We start from the raw sequence: 18,454 nt of genomic DNA, 5'->3' as shown, positions 1-18,454 counted from the left end.
CCAGTCAAGGACCGCACAGGTATTGAACCAGCATCTGTAGCAACACATGCAGTGTCTTAGACAGTTGCGCCACTCAGGCACTGTATAATGTGACTGGTCGGGAGTGGCCTCCAGTACTCCAGTTAGAGCAAAATAATCCTAACAAAATTAAATAATAAAAACCGTAGTGCAATAACAGTTTTAGTAAGTACTACTGAAGTTGTGCACAATTATCCGTTTATATGTAGGTTTATGGCTTACATTCATTGTCAGTTATAGACACATTAGGACCCAAAAGCATAATCCGTGCTCTAACTCCGCCTTGCGCTGGTCTGGAGCAATGAAGTGGTGACGCAGGGTACCATACTAAACAACAAATTACCTCGGTAAGTACCGCAGCATAATCACAAAATTTTTAGTGGAGCAACCACTATGTGGCAGGGTCTACAGACAAAGACTACAAAGGAAAACCAGCCATGTCACGGACACCGACGTCTTACTTCCAAACAAACTAAACACCTTCTTTGCCTGCTTTGAGGACAATACAGTGCCACAGACGCGCCCCACAACCAAGGACTGGGGGCTCTCCTTCTACGTGGCCAACGTGAGTAAGATATTTAAACGTGTTAACCCTCGCAAGGCTGCTGGCCCAGACATCATCCCTAGCCGCGTCCTCAGAGCATGTGCAGACCAGCTGGCTGGTGAGTTTGCGGACATATTTAATTGCTCCCTATCCCAGTCTGCTGTTCCCACATACTTCAAGATGGCCACCATTGTTCCTGTACCCAAGAAGGCAAAGGTAACTGAACTAAATTACTTATTGCCCCGTAGCACTCACTTCTGTCATCATAAAGTGCTTTGAGAGACTAGTCAAGGATCAAATCACCTCCACCTTACCTGTCACCCTAGACCCACTTCAACTTGCTTACTGCCCCAATAGGTCCACAGAAGATGCAATCGCCATAACACTGCACACTGCCCTATCCCATCTGGACAAGAGGAATACCTATATAAGAATGCTGTTCAATGACTATAGCTCAGCATACAACACCATAGTATCCTCCAAGCTCATCAAGCTCGACGCTCTGGGTCTCAACCCCGCCCTGTGCAATTGGGTCCAGGACTTCTTGACGGGCCGCCCCAAACTTCGCTGATTCTCAACACTGGGGCCCCACAAGGATGTGTGCTCAGCTCCCTCGTGTACACCATGTTCACCCATGACTGCCTGGCCATGCACGCCTTCAACTCAATCATCAAGTTTGCAGACAACACAACAGTAGTAGGCTTGATCACCAACAACAAGACGACCTAAAGGAAGGAGATGAAGGCCCTCGGAGCTGTTTCCTTTGAAGATGTTTATATGATTTTGGTAATCCGAATGACTTGGAATCTTATTGTTGTGTTTTTTTAGATACACACACATCATTCAGACATTCGTGTTAGTGTCGACAATAAAAAGTCCTCAGAAACATGCGTATTCTCCCTTCGGACGATGATAACACTCTGACCTGAGTGGGTGCAGCGTCCAGATGCGCATTTCCAAGCGCTCTGATTGGCTGGGAATGGCAGGGCTATGATGGGTGAGGGATAATTAAGGTAGGATGAGCAGCCAAACTAACGAGACTTAAGGGAAACTGAAGGGACTGTGAGGGGAAGTTAAGTAGTGAGGAGAGGAGCAGGACGGCATTTTTTACTATTCTATTCTATTCTATCCTTCCATTTTAATTTACCTTGGGGTTTATAAAAGTCATATTGAAATTAATTGGATATTCTACTAATTATATCACTGATGAACCAACAGTCAATGAACTGAATGACCCGCTGTTTATAATGTGTCACTGCTGTCACGCCCTGGCCATAGAGGCTTTTATTCTCTATTTTGGTTAGGCCAGGGTGTGACTAGGGTGGGCATTCTAGTTTCTTTATTTCTATGTTTTCTATTTCTGTGTGTTTGGCCGGGTGTGGTTCTCAAAGGCAGCTGTCTATCGTTGTCTCTGATTGAGAATCATACTTAGGCAGCTTTTTCCCCACCTGTGTTTTGTGGGTTCCACTTTGTTATTTTGTTTCAGTGTTCAGTTTGAATAAATAATCATGAACACGTACAACGCTGTTCTTTGGTCCTCTTCTTCAGACGAGCATTACAGAACTACCCACCATCAAAGGACCAAGCAGCGTGGTAAGGAGGACTGGACATGGGAGGACATCCTGGACGGCAAAGGATCCTACACGTGGGAGGAGATCCTGGCCGGAAAAGATCGCCTGCAATGGGAGCAGCTCGAAGCAGCAAGGAAGGCGGAGGCAGCTGGGCCAAGGATTACACGGGGACAAGGCTGGCACTAAAGACCGGGAGGCCACTCCCGAATTTTTGGAGGAAGGAGGCACACAGGGAGATTGGCTGAGCCAGGTTGGAGACCTGAGCCAACTCCCCGTGCTTACCATGGCAGGCGTCGTACTGGTCAGGCACCGGGTTATGCGGTGCACCGGGTTATACGCGTTCTTAGCCAGGTGCGCTACATCCCAGCTCCCCGCATCTGCCGGGCTAGGGTGAGCATCCAGCCAGGAGGGATTGTGCCTGTCCTGCTCCCCAGACCTCCAGTACGTCTCTACGGCCCAGGGTATCCTGAGCCGGCTCAGCGCACTGTGTCTCCAGTGCGTCTGCACAGCCCAGTGCGTCCTGTGCCTGCACGTGCCAGCCCAAAGTCATCATCCAGCCAGGACGGGTTGTGCAGGCTCTTAGCTCGAGACGTCCAGTGTGCCTCCATGGCCCTGTGTATCCGGTGCCTCTGCCAAGGACAGGGCCTCCTGTATGTCCCTCCAGCCTGGTGAGTCCTGTTTCTGCACCCAGAATTAATCCTCTTGTATGTCTCCCCAGCCTGGTGAGCCCTGTGGCAGCTCCACGTACCAGACTGCCCATATGTCTCCTCCCTCCAGTGATGATCCACGGCACAAAGCCTCCAGTGATGATCCACGGCACAAAGCCTCCAGTGATGATCCACGGCACAAAGCCTCCAGTGATGATCCATGGCATGATCTCCGGAGCCTCCAGCGACGGCCTCCGGCCCGGCCCGGAGCCTCCAGCAACAGTGGGTAGTTTTGTGGGTAGTTGTTTTGTATTTTTCCACTTTGTTATTTGGTTCAGTGTTCAGTTTGAACACGTACCGCGCTGCGCTTTGGTCCTCTTCATCAGATGAGCGTATCAACTGCCTTCAATCACACCCATAGAGCATTGACATGCAATGTGACTTACTGTAAAGATTTTTAACAGATCATGCATCCTCAGGTAGTTAATTTCTATATAAGCTCTACACGGTTAACTTTGACACCTGGGGTGTGTTCAGTGAGGTGAAATGTTCAGAATGTTTTAGATTGAAATGTAATACATAGAGTTGACACAATTCACAATTCTACATAAACATCATATGTTCTACACAAAGCATTTCTAACATCCAAACAGACCACTGTAGAAATACAAAGTTAATATCCTGACCTGAGATAACCTACACCCACTCCAGGCCCGCTGGACTCTGGGATGTTGTTCTACACAAAGCATTTCTAACATCCAAACAGACCACTGTTAATCTCCTGACCCCATCTGACCTGAGATAACCTACCCCCACTTCAGGCCCGCTGGACTCTGGGATGTTGTCATGGATGTTGCGGTAGTAACCCAGTCCTACAATAGTGAAGCGCACCAGGGCCCCCATGTAGAGGGACAAGATGGGGATCAACATAGGCTCCAGACACTCCAAATGACTGTGAAGCAAGATGGCCACAAAGACAATCTGGAGGGAAAGATGGATAGAGAGAGAGGGAGGATGGCAGGAAGTGCAGAAAGAAGAGGCAGATGAAATGTTGGTGTGGTTTTAAGAGGAAGACAAAGAGAAAGGCAGACATGTTGACATGTCCTAACCAGAGAATCATAATGACACATTCACTTTTGATCACTGTACAAATTCTCTAAGCCATCTCAAGTAGAAGGATATGCTAATATAAGTCCTTAAAGTTGCAATGATAAAATAAGGATTTTTATACTTGAGGCACACAGAGTCAAGCAAATGCAAATAGTAAAAACAAATACTACTAGATTGCACAATGCAGTACAAAGTTAACTAATGCCCATACTTCTCCCTATACTCTGCTTTGCACCCTCCTGAATCACTATGACAATATGTATATTAAATGCAATTCATGAATAGACCCATTGATAACTGATTCTTACCTGAGCTATGACATCAGAGACGGAGGCACAGCCCACTAACAGGCTGTGTTTGTGCTTCAGTAGAATACCGGCATGTGTCCAGGCCTGAAACAGAGGACAAACAGACCATGGATCATTTGTTTTTATTCATCGTTATCTATTTCAATAGGGACAGATACAGTATATAATAATGCATCAAATGAATTGTAACAACAATGACAAACATTGTATTATTTACAACAAGTAGTCTACGAATAGCTGTAGGAGCCGATATCCACTAACTGGTCCACTAACAATGCAAGACAACTAGACTCTTTTCAAACTGACTCATCATAATGCGCTTGCTTGCTTCAAGAATTACTCAATTTCTAGTCAGCTAAAAACACTCAAAACTTGGGGCTGTTGTTTGAATTTAGGCTAAGTGAGGCTAAGTCATTTCCACAAAGGGCCTGCATTTTACATGGAGCTCCTATTTTGTGTGTGTGCTTGGTTTACCTTCAATGGTCCAATGCAGCTGTTTTTATCGCAATATCGAATCATTTCTGGGTAACAATTAAGTACCTTACTGTGATTGTTTTCCATTAAAACGAGCAATTTCTCAAGGAATTAGGACTGTCTGGGAGCGGTAATGTCACCAGGCAGGCCAAAACTCCATCCCACAAAAACAGGCTGAATATTCACAAATACAGTAAGTAAACTGTTACTGTGTTTCACGTAGCATTTTTCCCACAATGCAATATAATTTATGTAATCTACTGTATTCAATTTATACAGTATGTACTTTTGATTAAACAGTAATACTGTGACATTTACAATATATATATTTTTTTACAGGGTAGCACACAAACCAGAACACTTCATCCAGGGTTAAAGAAAAACAGAAATATACTCACACTGTTAGTAAATAACAAATACTACTTGGAAAAACAGGAGATAACACGTAGACCTACACCAACACTGCTGTTAGATACACTATACAATGTAACACCGATAGGCTAATTAAAAGCAGAAGTGGTTTTAAGATATATTGTATATATATATTGCATAGTTTATCTAGGTAGCACGTTCTCAGCGATAGGTCGGAATGTCAAACAAAACACCACCTCTGTCAAGCACTTCCCAAGCCAGAGACTAAACGAGTAGGGTGAAGTTGCCCCTGGGCGCTGATCTTGGGTCAGTTTAGCATTTCACCCACTAATGATTAAGATTAGGATTGGGAGAAGGAAAGGTGTTCCTAGATCTGTACTTCGGGGAAACCCCAGAGCATTCTGAGTAATAGGTCATAATGTCAGAACACCGCCTCTCTGTCAAGCATTTCCCAAGCTAAAAGGGAACTAGAATCCAGCGGGCAGCAGGCCGCAACTCACCATGGCATCGAGTAGCGGGAACACTGCCAAGTAGAGGAAAGCCCGCCTGGTCTTGTTTCCGACAGAATCGTCCACATGATGGAGCTTATTGATGATGTAGTAGCCCAATTCTGTGTAGGCTAATGGGACAAGGAAATGGAGATAAATGTCAGAGCACTTCAGGGGATTCAGTCATTAACAGACCAATGATTTATCGTCAATAGGGGAATAAACAGGTTCCCCTGGAATGGTTTGCAGTCAGCTGAAAACAGGTTCCCCTGGAATGGTTTGCAGTCAGCTGAAAACAGGTTACTCAGGAATGGTTTGCAGTCAGCTGAAAACAGGTTACTCAGGAATGGTTTGCAGTCAGCTGAAAACAGGTTACTCAGGAATGGTTTGCAGTCAGCTGAAAACAGGTTACTCAGGAATGGTTTGCAGTCAGCTGAAAACAGGTTACTCAGGAATGGTTTGCAGTCAGCTGAAAACAGGTTACTCAGGAATGGTTTGCAGTCAGCTGAAAACAGGTTACTCAGGAATGGTTTGCAGTCAGCTGAAAACAGGTTCCCCTGGAATGGTTTGCAGTCAGCTGAAAACAGGTTACTCAGGAATGGTTTGCAGTCAGCTGAAAACAGGTTCCCTGGAATGGTTTGCAGTCAGCTGAAAACAGGTTACTCAGGAATGGTTTGCAGTCAGCTGAAAACAGGTTCCCTGGAATGGTTTGCAGTCAGCTGAAAACAGGTTACTCAGGAATGGTTTGCAGTCAGCTGAAAACAGGTTCCCTGGAATGGTTTGCAGTCAGCTGAAAACAGGTTACTCAGGAATGGTTTGCAGTCAGCTGAAAACAGGTTCCCTGGAATGGTTTGCAGTCAGCTGAAAACAGGTTACTCAGGAATGGTTTGCAGTCAGCTGAAAACAGGTTCCCCAGGAATGGTTTGCAGTCAGCTGAAAACAGGTTACTCAGGAATGGTTTGCAGTCAGCTGAAAACAGGTTACTCAGGAATGGTTTGCAGTCAGCTGAAAACAGGTTACTCAGGAATGGTTTGCAGTCAGCTGAAAACAGGTTCCCTGGAATGGTTTGCAGTCAGCTGAAAACAGGTTACTCAGGAATGGTTTGCAGTCAGCTGAAAACAGGTTCCACAGGAATGGTTTGCAGTCAGCTGAAAACAGGTTCCCCAGGAATGGTTTGCAGTCAGCTGAAAACAGGTTCCCTGGAATGGTTTGCAGTCAGCTGAAAACAGGTTACTCAGGAATGGTTTGCAGTCAGCTGAAAACAGGTTACTCAGGAATGGTTTGCAGTCAGCTGAAAACAGGTTACTCAGGAATGGTTTGCAGTCAGCTGAAAACAGGTTACTCAGGAATGGTTTGCAGTCAGCTGAAAACAGGTTACTCAGGAATGGTTTGCAGTCAGCTGAAAACAGGTTACTCAGGAATGGTTTGCAGTCAGCTGAAAACAGGTTACTCAGGAATGGTTTGCAGTCAGCTGAAAACAGGTTACTCAGGAATGGTTTGCAGTCAGCTGAAAACAGGTTACTCAGGAATGGTTTGCAGTCAGCTGAAAACAGGTTACTCGGGAATGGTTTGCAGTCAGCTGAAAACAGGTTACTCAGGAATGGTTTGCAGTCAGCTGAAAACAGGTTACTCAGGAATGGTTTGCAGTCAGCTGAAAACAGGTTACTCAGGAATGGTTTGCAGTCAGCTGAAAACAGGTTCCCCAGGAATGGTTTGCAGTCAGCTGAAAACAGGTTCCCCAGGAATGGTTTGCAGTCAGCTGAAAACAGGTTACTCAGGAATGGTTTGCAGTCAGCTGAAAACAGGTTACTCAGGAATGGTTTGCAGTCAGCTGAAAACAGGTTACTCAGGAATGGTTTGCAGTCAGCTGAAAACAGGTTACTCAGGAATGGTTTGCAGTCAGCTGAAAACAGGTTACTCAGGAATGGTTTGCAGTCAGCTGAAAACAGGTTCCCCAGGAATGGTTTGCAGTCAGCTGAAAACAGGTTACTCAGGAATGGTTTGCAGTCAGCTGAAAACAGGTTACTCAGGAATGGTTTGCAGTCAGCTGAAAACAGGTTACTCAGGAATGGTTTGCAGTCAGCTGAAAACAGGTTACTCAGGAATGGTTTGCAGTCAGCTGAAAACAGGTTCCCCTGGAATGGTTTGCAGTCAGCTGAAAACAGGTTCCCTGGAATGGTTTGCAGTCAGCTGAAAACAGGTTACTCAGGAATGGTTTGCAGTCAGCTGAAAACAGGTTACTCAGGAATGGTTTGCAGTCAGCTGAAAACAGGTTCCCCAGGAATGGTTTGCAGTCAGCTGAAAACAGGTTCCCCTGGAATGGTTTGCAGTCAGCTGAAAACAGGTTCCCCTGGAATGGTTTGCAGTCAGCTGAAAACAGGTTACTCAGGAATGGTTTGCAGTCAGCTGAAAACAGGTTCCCCAGGAATGGTTTGCAGTCAGCTGAAAACAGGTTACTCAGGAATGGTTTGCAGTCAGATGAAAACAGGTTACTCAGGAATGGTTTGCAGTCAGCTGAAAACAGGTTACTCAGGAATGGTTTGCAGTCAGCTGAAAACAGGTTACTCAGGAATGGTTTGCAGTCAGCTGAAAACAGGTTACTCAGGAATGGTTTGCAGTCAGCTGAAAACAGGTTCCCCAGGAATGGTTTGCAGTCAGCTGAAAACAGGTTACTCAGGAATGGTTTGCAGTCAGCTGAAAACAGGTTCCCTGGAATGGTTTGCAGTCAGCTGAAAACAGGTTACTCAGGAATGGTTTGCAGTCAGCTGAAAACAGGTTACTCAGGAATGGTTTTCAGTCAGCTGAAAACAGGTTCCCCTGGAATGGTTTGCAGTCAGCTGAAAACAGGTTCCCCTGGAATGGTTTGCAGTCAGCTGAAAACAGGTTACTCAGGAATGGTTTGCAGTCAGCTGAAAACAGGTTACTCAGGAATGGTTTGCAGTCAGCTGAAAACAGGTTACTCAGGAATGGTTTGCAGTCAGCTGAAAACAGGTTACTCAGGAATGGTTTGCAGTCAGCTGAAAACAGGTTCCCCAGGAATGGTTTGCAGTCAGCTGAAAACAGGTTCCCCAGGAATGGTTTGCAGTCAGCTGAAAACAGGTTACTCAGGAATGGTTTGCAGTCAGCTGAAAACAGGTTACTCAGGAATGGTTTGCAGTCAGCTGAAAACAGGTTACTCAGGAATGGTTTGCAGTCAGCTGAAAACAGGTTACTCAGGAATGGTTTGCAGTCAGCTGAAAACAGGTTACTCAGGAATGGTTTGCAGTCAGCTGAAAACAGGTTACTCAGGAATGGTTTGCAGTCAGCTGAAAACAGGTTACTCAGGAATGGTTTGCAGTCAGCTGAAAACAGGTTCCCCTGGAATGGTTTGCAGTCAGCTGAAAACAGGTTCCCCAGGAATGGTTTGCAGTCAGCTGAAAACAGGTTCCCCAGGAATGGTTTGCAGTCAGCTGAAAACAGGTTACTCAGGAATGGTTTGCAGTCAGCTGAAAACAGGTTCCCTGGAATGGTTTGCAGTCAGCTGAAAACAGGTTACTCAGGAATGGTTTGCAGTCAGCTGAAAACAGGTTACTCAGGAATGGTTTTCAGTCAGCTGAAAACAGGTTCCCCTGGAATGGTTTGCAGTCAGCTGAAAACAGGTTCCCCTGGAATGGTTTGCAGTCAGCTGAAAACAGGTTACTCAGGAATGGTTTGCAGTCAGCTGAAAACAGGTTCCCCTGGAATGGTTTGCAGTCAGCTGAAAACAGGTTACCCAGGAATGGTTTGCAGTCAGCTGAAAACAGGTTGCCCTGGAATGGTTTGCAGTCAGCTGAAAACAGGTTACTCAGGAATGGTTTGCAGTCAGCTGAAAACAGGTTACTCAGGAATGGTTTGCAGTCAGCTGAAAACAGGTTCCCCTGGAATGGTTTGCAGTCAGCTGAAAACAGGTTACTCAGGAATGGTTTGCAGTCAGCTGAAAACAGGTTCCCCTGGAATGGTTTGCAGTCAGCTGAAAACAGGTTACTCAGGAATGGTTTGCAGTCAGCTGAAAACAGGTTACCCAGGAATGGTTTGCAGTCAGCTGAAAACAGGTTACTCGGGAATGGTTTGCAGTCAGCTGAAAACAGGTTACTCAGGAATGGTTTGCAGTCAGCTGAAAACAGGTTACTCAGGAATGGTTTGCAGTCAGCTGAAAACAGGTTCCCCAGGAATGGTTTGCAGTCAGCTGAAAACAGGTTACTCAGGAATGGTTTGCAGTCAGCTGAAAACAGGTTACCCAGGAATGGTTTGCAGTCAGCTGAAAACAGGTTACTCAGGAATGGTTTGCAGTCAGCTGAAAACAGGTTACTCAGGAATGGTTTGCAGTCAGCTGAAAACAGGTTACCCAGGAATGGTTTGCAGTCAGCTGAAAACAGGTTACTCAGGAATGGTTTGCAGTCAGCTGAAAACAGGTTACTCAGGAATGTGCAGCAGAGTGAGCGTTGCAGATATACACTAAGAAAAGAGGGTTTCATAGGGAAGGGTCATGGTTCTTCTATATGTAACCATAATGACTCAAGTAACAGTTTGCTTGGTGTAAGGGAATTGGGCATTCTATGGTTATGTGCTTTTCCCTATTTCTGCAGAACAGGCTGGTAATAATGATACATAGCACTTCAAACAGATCTAGCACTTTAACTGATATACAATATAAATGACATACAAGGACCATGGTTAAAAACTTGTTTTTAACTTGAATCGTTGTCAATTTCGCAAAGCAGGGCACCGCTGTTGAATGATTAAGAGAAAATGTGAAAATCCTTACTATAAGTGACCCTGCATTTAACACACTTTCTGCCCAGTCAGTTCTTGTGAGTATGACTAAGATAGAGGCAAAAGGCCAAATCATGCAACTCAAGGCACTATTCTGCCAACTTTATCAACCTACAATGACAGCTATTTTGAGAAAACAATCACTTATATCTATTTGTTCACAAGAGTTAAGATAATTTGGTTTATTTTAAGGGCTTTACTTTCTTGAGTCTGTAGTTATGTCAGATATAGGTGTATGTTTTACAAGAGTCTGGTATAGTGGCAGCACTGCAGACTGAACCACTTCCAGTATAGGCTACACCCTTGGCCACGGCAGTTTGAGCCCTGCCTGTGCCAGTTTCCTGTCTGTTGCCTTCTTCTTTCTGCTACCACCCCCTCCACTTTCCCACTGTTCTTGAAATGCAGAACATAAATATTTGTAGCATCAATATGAGTCAGAAACATTTATTCTAGTGTCAGAATTGACTACATGGTGTAAATAGGATAATTTGAGTCAGTCATTTTCATCCTAACTGAGATAGTTAGAAATATTGGTATGTCCAGTGTTGCCAACTTAGTGCCTTTGTCGCTATATTTAGCGAGTATTCAGACCCTTCTAGCGACACTTTTTTTTAAAACGACGAGCAACAAATCTAACGACTTTTTCTGGTGTTATTGGAGACTTTTGGAGACCGATGTGAAAGCACGTATCGTTCTTACTCTTCTCAACAAGCAGCAAGTGCTGCCATGGGCCCCACCCCGTCCCAAAGCACTCACAGGTGTCCCAGTCCTCGCGCAGGAGATGTTCACCCCTCCTCGTCCAGACTGCAAATGAATCGCGCATGCGGGAAGCCGTCGCTGGCTGATCCCGCCCTGAATGTAAGCTTACATTCAGGGCGGGATGTAAATGTAAAAAACAAGAAAATTAAATAAGAAACTAAGTAACTCTGCCAGTGTCTCTTTTGGGTCACTTTTGCCGGGCCCAAGCCCAGATAAAGGAGGAGGGTTGGAATTGTGACATAACAAGAATGACAGAAGAAAGTTCATTTGTAGTTCTAAACATATTTAGGGTGTTTTTTACTCACTTTTTGTCTCTCCCACGATGTTATTCCTCTCTCCTACAGCATCAATCACAATTACATGCACAAGGCCAATTTCGCAAATTAGGTGATTATGTCATTTCGCAACCTTTAGGACAGCCAATAGCTACTTTCCTTACTGAGTAGTTGGCAACACTGTATGTCACGGAATGAAGGATACGCCACAGTTTTTGTGGGGGGTTGGGTATGGATTACTTACGTGCCCCCTGCTCAGAACCATGTTGTCAAGTCTACAGCAGCAGTATTGGGGTGCAATGCACATTCCACTCTGTAAATACGAGTAAAAATAGCCATTCATAAAGTTGTTCAATAATCTTTGGCAGATGGCCAGATACAGATTAGTCTACATCACGCTAGCTACTACTTCTGCGGGCTGTCAATCAGCAAAGTTGAGACTGGTGTGTTAATGAGTACGTTTTGGTTATAGCTAGCTAGTTAGCTACATTATTTGATAATGCTAGTGAGACAGGCAAGCTATGATACTGTGATGTAACTAGCTAAATATATAGCCTCTCCCTAATGTGTAATGTGATATGTCAGAGAGAAGAAGACTTGCATAGCTAATGTTACACCTGATGACAGGTTTGATAGGATGCAATGTTAGCCAGCTTGCTATCGATAATGTTTAAACTTGAACTGGCTAGCTAGCTTAAATAATCAAGCAAACCTGATGACATGTTTGATTCATGTAGCCAGCTTGTTTCCAATAATGTTTAGCTAACTATCTCAAATATTCTAGCAAACCTGACGAGAAGTTCAATGTAGCCAAGGTGTTTTCAATAATGTTTCAAGCTACAGAAGCTAGCATTAGGAAGCTAGGTGGTAGCTAGCTACCTAGCATTTGAGGCATTTAGCTAACCCAAAACAACATTCCAACAACAATGATGGCCTATCACTAGACAAGGATGCAGTGGCCAGACACCAGTCCTGTTTCAGAGTAATGGAGGACACTTGAATCACGTTGGTCATATTTAATCTGGTCAAAGGTGAAAATACTATCACTTCTCTGTCCTGGAATTCACCTATCATAACCACCATTGTTGATATTATGTCTTGTATGTTGTAAGGAGGTGCAGTGCCGATGGTCTATCCTGGGCCTGAGTGAGTAATGTCAAACAATCAGTGCCATACTGGCACATGTCCCTTGTGAATTAGCTGTGAATCATAATCTCTGATTAGCTATGCTCAACCGTGTATTTACTGTTGGCTTCCATGACTGTATGGCGGCAGTCTTTCTCTCCCTCCCTCTCTTTCTCTGTCATAGGAGCTTGGTTAGATCTGTAAGTCAGTGGCCAGTATCTGGGACGAGAGGGGCCTGTGCCTGATCAATGCTGCCATGCCCATCAGGCGTTGGCAAACACCTCCGAAGGGACAAAAGATGATTACTATATAATAACACTACATCACAAGTGTTTAGAAACCCTGGCATGAGAAGAGTACCATCCTCCTGCATCTCTCATCTGGTTGTAGTTATTGAACTCTACCTGCTGGACCTATGGGTTGAGGCAAACTCTGTCATATCCAGGATGGACTGTCATGCACTCCACCCCTCCTGCCACCTGACTTCACGTGTCCATAACCTGTAATACCTTACATAAATGGAAGGGACTTCAACAACCACTGGAGACTTGAAGACAGACCCTCACCCAGAGAGCTGTGCATGTCAGTGTCTGGTTAGACAGCCAAATCTTTAGAAATGTGCAAATAGACAAAGAATGCCATGCTACACTGAAGAAAAATATGAATGCAACATGCAACAATTTAAAAGATTTTACAGAGTTACAGTTCAAATGACGAAAATCAGTCAAATTAAATACATTAAAATCAAATCAAATCAATCAAATCAAATTTTATTTGTCACATACACATGGTTAGAAGATGTTAATGCGAGTGTAGCGAAATGCTTGTGCTTCTAGTTCCGACAATGCAGTAATAACCAACAAGTAATCTAACTAACAATTCCTAAACTACTGTCTTATACACAGTGTAAGGGGATAAAGAATATGTACATAAGGATATATGAATGAGTGATGGTACAGAGCAGCATAGGCAAGATACAGTAGATGGTATCAAGTACTGTATATACATATGAGATGAGTATGTAAACAAAGTGGCATAGTTAAAGTGGCTAGTGATACATGTATTACCTAAGGATGCAGTCGATGATAGAGTGTAGGGTAAGTAACATTATATATGGTAGCATTGTTTAAAGTGGCTAGTGATATATTTACATAATTTCCCATCAATTCCCATTATTAAAGTGGCTGGAGTTGAGTCAGTGTCAGTGTGTTGGCAGCAGCCACTCAATGTTAGTGGTGGCTGTTTAACAGTCTGATGGCCTTGAGATAGAAGCTGTTTTTCAGTCTCTCGGTCCCAGCTTTTAATGCACCTGCACTGACCTCGCCTTCTGGATGATAGCGGGGTGAACAGGCAGTGGCTCGGGTGGTTGATGTCCTTGATGATCTTTATGGCCTTCCTGTAACATCGGGTGGTGTAGGTGTCCTGGAGGGCAGGTAGTTTGCCCCCGGTGATGCGTTGTGCAGACCCCACTACCCTCTGGAGAGCCTTACGGTTGAGGGCAAAGCAGTTGCCGTACCAGGCGGTGATACAGCCCGCCAGGATGCTCTCGATTGTGCATCTGTAGAAGTTTGTGAGTGCTTTTGGTGACAAGCCGAATTTCTTCAGCCTCCTGAGGTTGAAGAGGCGCTGCTGCGCCTTCTTCACGATGCTGTCTGTGTGAGTGGACCAATTCAGTTTGTCTGTGATGTGTATGCCGAGGAACTTAAAACTTGCTACTCTCTCCACTACTGTTCCATCGATGTGGATAGGGGGGGTGTTCCCTCTGCTGTTTCCTGAAGTCCACAATCATCTCCTTAGTTTTGTTGACGTTGAGTGTGAGGTTATTTTCCTGACACCACACTCCGAGGGCCCTCACCTCCTCCCTGTAGGCCGTCTCGTCGTTGTTGGTAATCAAGCCTACCACTGTTGTGTGGTCCGCAAACTTGATGATTGAGTTGGAGGCGTGCGTGGCCTCGCAGTCTTGTGTGAACAGGGAGTACAGGAGAGGGCTCAGAACACACCCTTGTGGGGCCCCAGTGTTGAGGATCAGCGGGGAGGAGATGTTGTTACCTACCCTCACCACCTGGGGGCGGCCCGTCAGGAAGTCCAGTACCCAGTTGCACAGGGCGGGGTCGAGACCCAGGATCTCGAGCTTGATGACGAGCTTGGAGGGTACTATGGTGTTGAATGCCGAGCTGTAGTCGATGAACAGCATTCTCACATAGGTATTCCTCTTGTCCAGATGGGTTAGGGCAGTGTGCAGTGTGGTTGAGATTGCATCGTCTGTGGACCTATTTGGGCGGTAAGCAAATTGGAGTGGGTCTAGGGTGTCAGGTAGGGTGGAGGTGATATGGTCCTTGACCTAGTCTCTCAAAGCACTTCATGATGACGGAAGTGAGTGCTACGGGCGGTAGTCGTTTAGCTCAGTTACCTTAGCTTTCTTGGGAACAGGAACAATGGTGGCCCTCTTGAAGCATGTGGGAACAGCAGATTGGTATAGGGATTGATTGAATATGTCTGTAAACACACCAGCCAGCTGGTCTGCGCATGCTCTGAGGGCTCGGCTGGGGATGCCGTCTGGGCCTGCAGCCTTGCGAGGGTTAACACGTTTAAATGTTTTACTCACCTCGGCTGCAGTGAAGGAGAGACCGCATGTTTCCGTTGCAGGCCGTGTCAGTGGCACTGGATTGTCCTCAAAGCGGGCAAAAAAGTTATTTAGTCTGCCTGGGAGCAAGACATCCTGGTCCGTGACTGGGCTGGATTTCTTCCTGTAGTCCGTGATTGACTGTAGACCCTGCCACATGCCTCTTGTGTCTGAGCCGTTGAATTGAGTTTCTACTTTGTCTCTGTACTGATGCTTAGCTTGTTTGATAGCCTTGCGGAGGGAATAGCTGCACTGTTTGTACTCGGTCATGTTACCAGACACCTTGCCCTGATTAAAAGCAGTGGTTCGCGCTTTCAGTTTCACGCGAATGCTGCCATCAATCCACGGTTTCTGGTTAGGGAATGTTTTAATCATTGCTATGGGAACGACATCTTCAACGCACGTTCTAATGAACTCGCACACCGAATCAGCGTATTCGTCAATGTTGTTATCTGACGCAATCGAAACATGTCCCAGTCCACGTGATGGAAGCAGTCTTGGAGTGTGGAGTCAGCTTGGTCGGACCAGCGTTGGACAGACCTCAGCGTGGGAGCTTCTTGTTTTAGTTTTTGTCTGTAGGCAGGTATCAGCAAAATGGAGTCGTGGTCAGCTTTTCCGAAAGGGGGGCGGGGCAGGGCCTTATATGCGTCGCGGAAGTTAGAGTAACAGTGATCCAAGGTTTTTCCACCCCTGGTTGCGCAATCGATATGCTGATAAAATTTAGGGAGTCTTGTTTTCAGATTAGCCTTGTTAAAATCCCCAGCAACAATGAATGCAGCCTCCGGATAAATGGTTTCCAGTTTGCAAAGAGTTAAATAAAGTTTGTTCAGAGCCATCGATGTGTCTGCTTGGGGGGGATATATACGGCTGTGATTATAATCGAAGAGAATTCTCTTGGTAGATAATGCGGTCTACATTTGATTGTGAGGAATTCTAAATCAGGTGAACAGAAGGATTTGAGTTCCTGTATGTTTCTTTCATCGCACCATGTCTCGTTAGCCATAAGCATACGCCCCCACCCCTCTTCTTACCAGAAAGGTGTTTGTTTCTGTCAGCGCGATGCGTGGAGAAACCCGTTGGCTGCACCGCTTCGGATAGCGTCTCTCCAGTGAGCCATGTTTCCGTGAAGCACAGAACGTTACAGTCTCTGATGTCATTAGGCACATACACCTTTAAAGCAAGGTAAGGGCGTGGTTCAGAAAACCAGTCAGTATCTGATGTGACCACCATTTGGCTAATGCAGTGAGACACATTCCCTTCACATAGAGTTGATCAGACTGTTGATTGTGGCCTGTGGAGCATTTGTCTCACTCCTCTTCAATGGCTGCACAAAGTTGCTGGATATTGCCGGGAACTGGAACACGCTGTTGTACACATCGATCCAGAGCACCCCAAACATGCTCAATGGGGGAAATATCTGGTGATTATGCAGGCCATGGAACAACTGGGGCATTTTCAGCTTCCAGGAATTGTGTACAGATCCTTGAGCCATGGGGCCGTGCATTATTATGCTGAAACATAAGGTGATGGCGGTGGATGAATGGCACGTCAATGGGCCTCAGGATCTTGTCACGGTATCTCTGTGCACTCAAATTGCCAATGTGTTTGTTGCCCGTAGCTTATGCCTGCAGTGGTCTAAGGCACTGCATCTCAGTGCAAGAGGTGTCACTACAGTCCCTGGTTCGATTCCAGGCTGTATCACATCCGGCCGTGATTGGGAGTCCCATAAGGAGGCGCACAATTGGCACAGCAATGGCCGGGTTTGGCCAGGGTAGGCCGTCATTGTAAATAAGAATTAGTTCTTAACTGACCTGCCTACTTAAATAAAAGTTCAAATTAAAAATAAAATTTAAAAAACATTCCATAACCCCCCACCACCTACGTCTGCCATCTGCCTGATACAGTTGAAACCGGGATATATCCATGAAGAGCACACTTCTCCAGTGTGCCAGTGGCCATCAAAGGTGAGCATTTGTCCACTGAAGTCAGTTACGATGCCAAACTTCAGTCACGTAAAGACCCTGGTGAGGACGAGCACGCAGACAAGCTTCACTGAGACGGTTTCTGACCGTCTGTGCAGAAATTATTAGGACGTGCAAAACCCACAGTTTCATCAGCTGTCCGGGTGGCTGGTCTCAGACGATCCCACAGGTGAAGAAGCCAGATGTGGAGGTCCTGGGCTGGTGTGGTCTGTGGTTATGAGGCCGGTTGTACGTACTGCCAAAAACAACATTGGAGGCGGCTTATGGTTCAAAAGAGAACATGAAATTCTCCAGGAAGAGCTCTGGAGGATATTCCGGTGTCAGCATGCCAATTGCACACTCCCTCAAAACTTGAGACATCTGTGGCATTGCGTTCTGTGACAAAACTGCACATTTTAGAGTGGCCTTTAACTGTCTCTAACACAAGTTGCACCTGTGTAATGATCATGCTGTTTAATCAGCTTCTTGATATGCCACGACTGCCAGGTGGATGGATTAGCTTGACAAGGAAGAAACACTCACTAACTGGAATGTAAACAAATTTGTGCCGAGAATTTGAGAGAAATAAGCTTTTGGGAACATTGGGAACATTTCTGGGATCTTTCATCCCCCTTTTTGCAAGGGTCTGAATACTTATGTAAATAAGTAATTTGATTGTTTTACTTTTTTATTTTTTGCTTACATTTCTGAAAAGCTGTTTTTGCTTTGTCATTATGGGATATTGTGTGTAGATTGAGGAAACAAAGTCATTTAATGCATTTTTAAATAAGGCTGTAGTGTAACAAAATGTGGAAAAAGTGAATTGTGAAAAGTGAATTGAACTTACAGGAACTCAAGTCCTTTTGTTCACCCAAACTAGAATTCCTCACAATCCAATGCCAACCGTTTTAACTCTCAAGAGAATTCTGTTCTGGGACGCTGGTGAGCAGCAACATGTGGAGACGCTCTCAGTGCTCTGATCCAGGGCGAACAATTTAATATTAATACTTGACCAACACCTGCCCCACCGTGTTAATTTTGTAACATTTCATTTGAAATCAAACCCAATTTAATAATCAGACTTTTTTTGGACATTTTTGGCCTTTTAATCGTAAAATGTCGAGACAACAACGGCCGCGAGCCACAAAGGAGCAGGCCTCTGCTGAAGACTCGGGCTCACCTGACACGGACTCTGATCCCCCCGACCTAGACATGGTAATGGCGGCTATCATTAAATCTGAACAGACTGTGCTGGCTAAGGTGGAGTCACTATCCACTGACCTATCTGCACAAATATTTATTCTCCGCACCGAGGTCAACATAAAGATTGACTCCATTAACGAAGACTTGACACCCGTCTGACTAGACTGAAAGATGGGGCAAGTATT

General features: G+C 45.3%; 1 protein-coding gene across 3 annotated transcripts in view; it reads right to left on the bottom strand.

The window, feature by feature from the left end:
• The window catches only part of ankhb (ANKH inorganic pyrophosphate transport regulator b), a 112,627-nt gene that overhangs the window by 49,284 nt on the left and 44,889 nt on the right, over positions 1-18,454 (bottom strand). For all 3 annotated transcript variants that reach the window (XM_064942588.1, XM_064942597.1, XM_064942606.1), the window contains 3 exons: positions 5,545-5,663; positions 4,199-4,282; positions 3,591-3,761 (listed from right to left, as the gene is read on the bottom strand). In XM_064942588.1, coding sequence (XP_064798660.1) covers positions 3,591-3,761; positions 4,199-4,282; positions 5,545-5,663 — 374 coding nt within the window. The remainder of the gene's footprint in view (positions 1-3,590; positions 3,762-4,198; positions 4,283-5,544; positions 5,664-18,454) is intronic.

This window comes from Oncorhynchus masou, chromosome 3 (assembly GCF_036934945.1).
Source record: "Oncorhynchus masou masou isolate Uvic2021 chromosome 3, UVic_Omas_1.1, whole genome shotgun sequence".
Lineage (NCBI taxonomy): Eukaryota > Metazoa > Chordata > Actinopteri > Salmoniformes > Salmonidae > Oncorhynchus > Oncorhynchus masou.
Note: the sequence above shows the minus strand (reverse complement) of the source record. Positions and strands in the feature narration are given on the sequence as shown.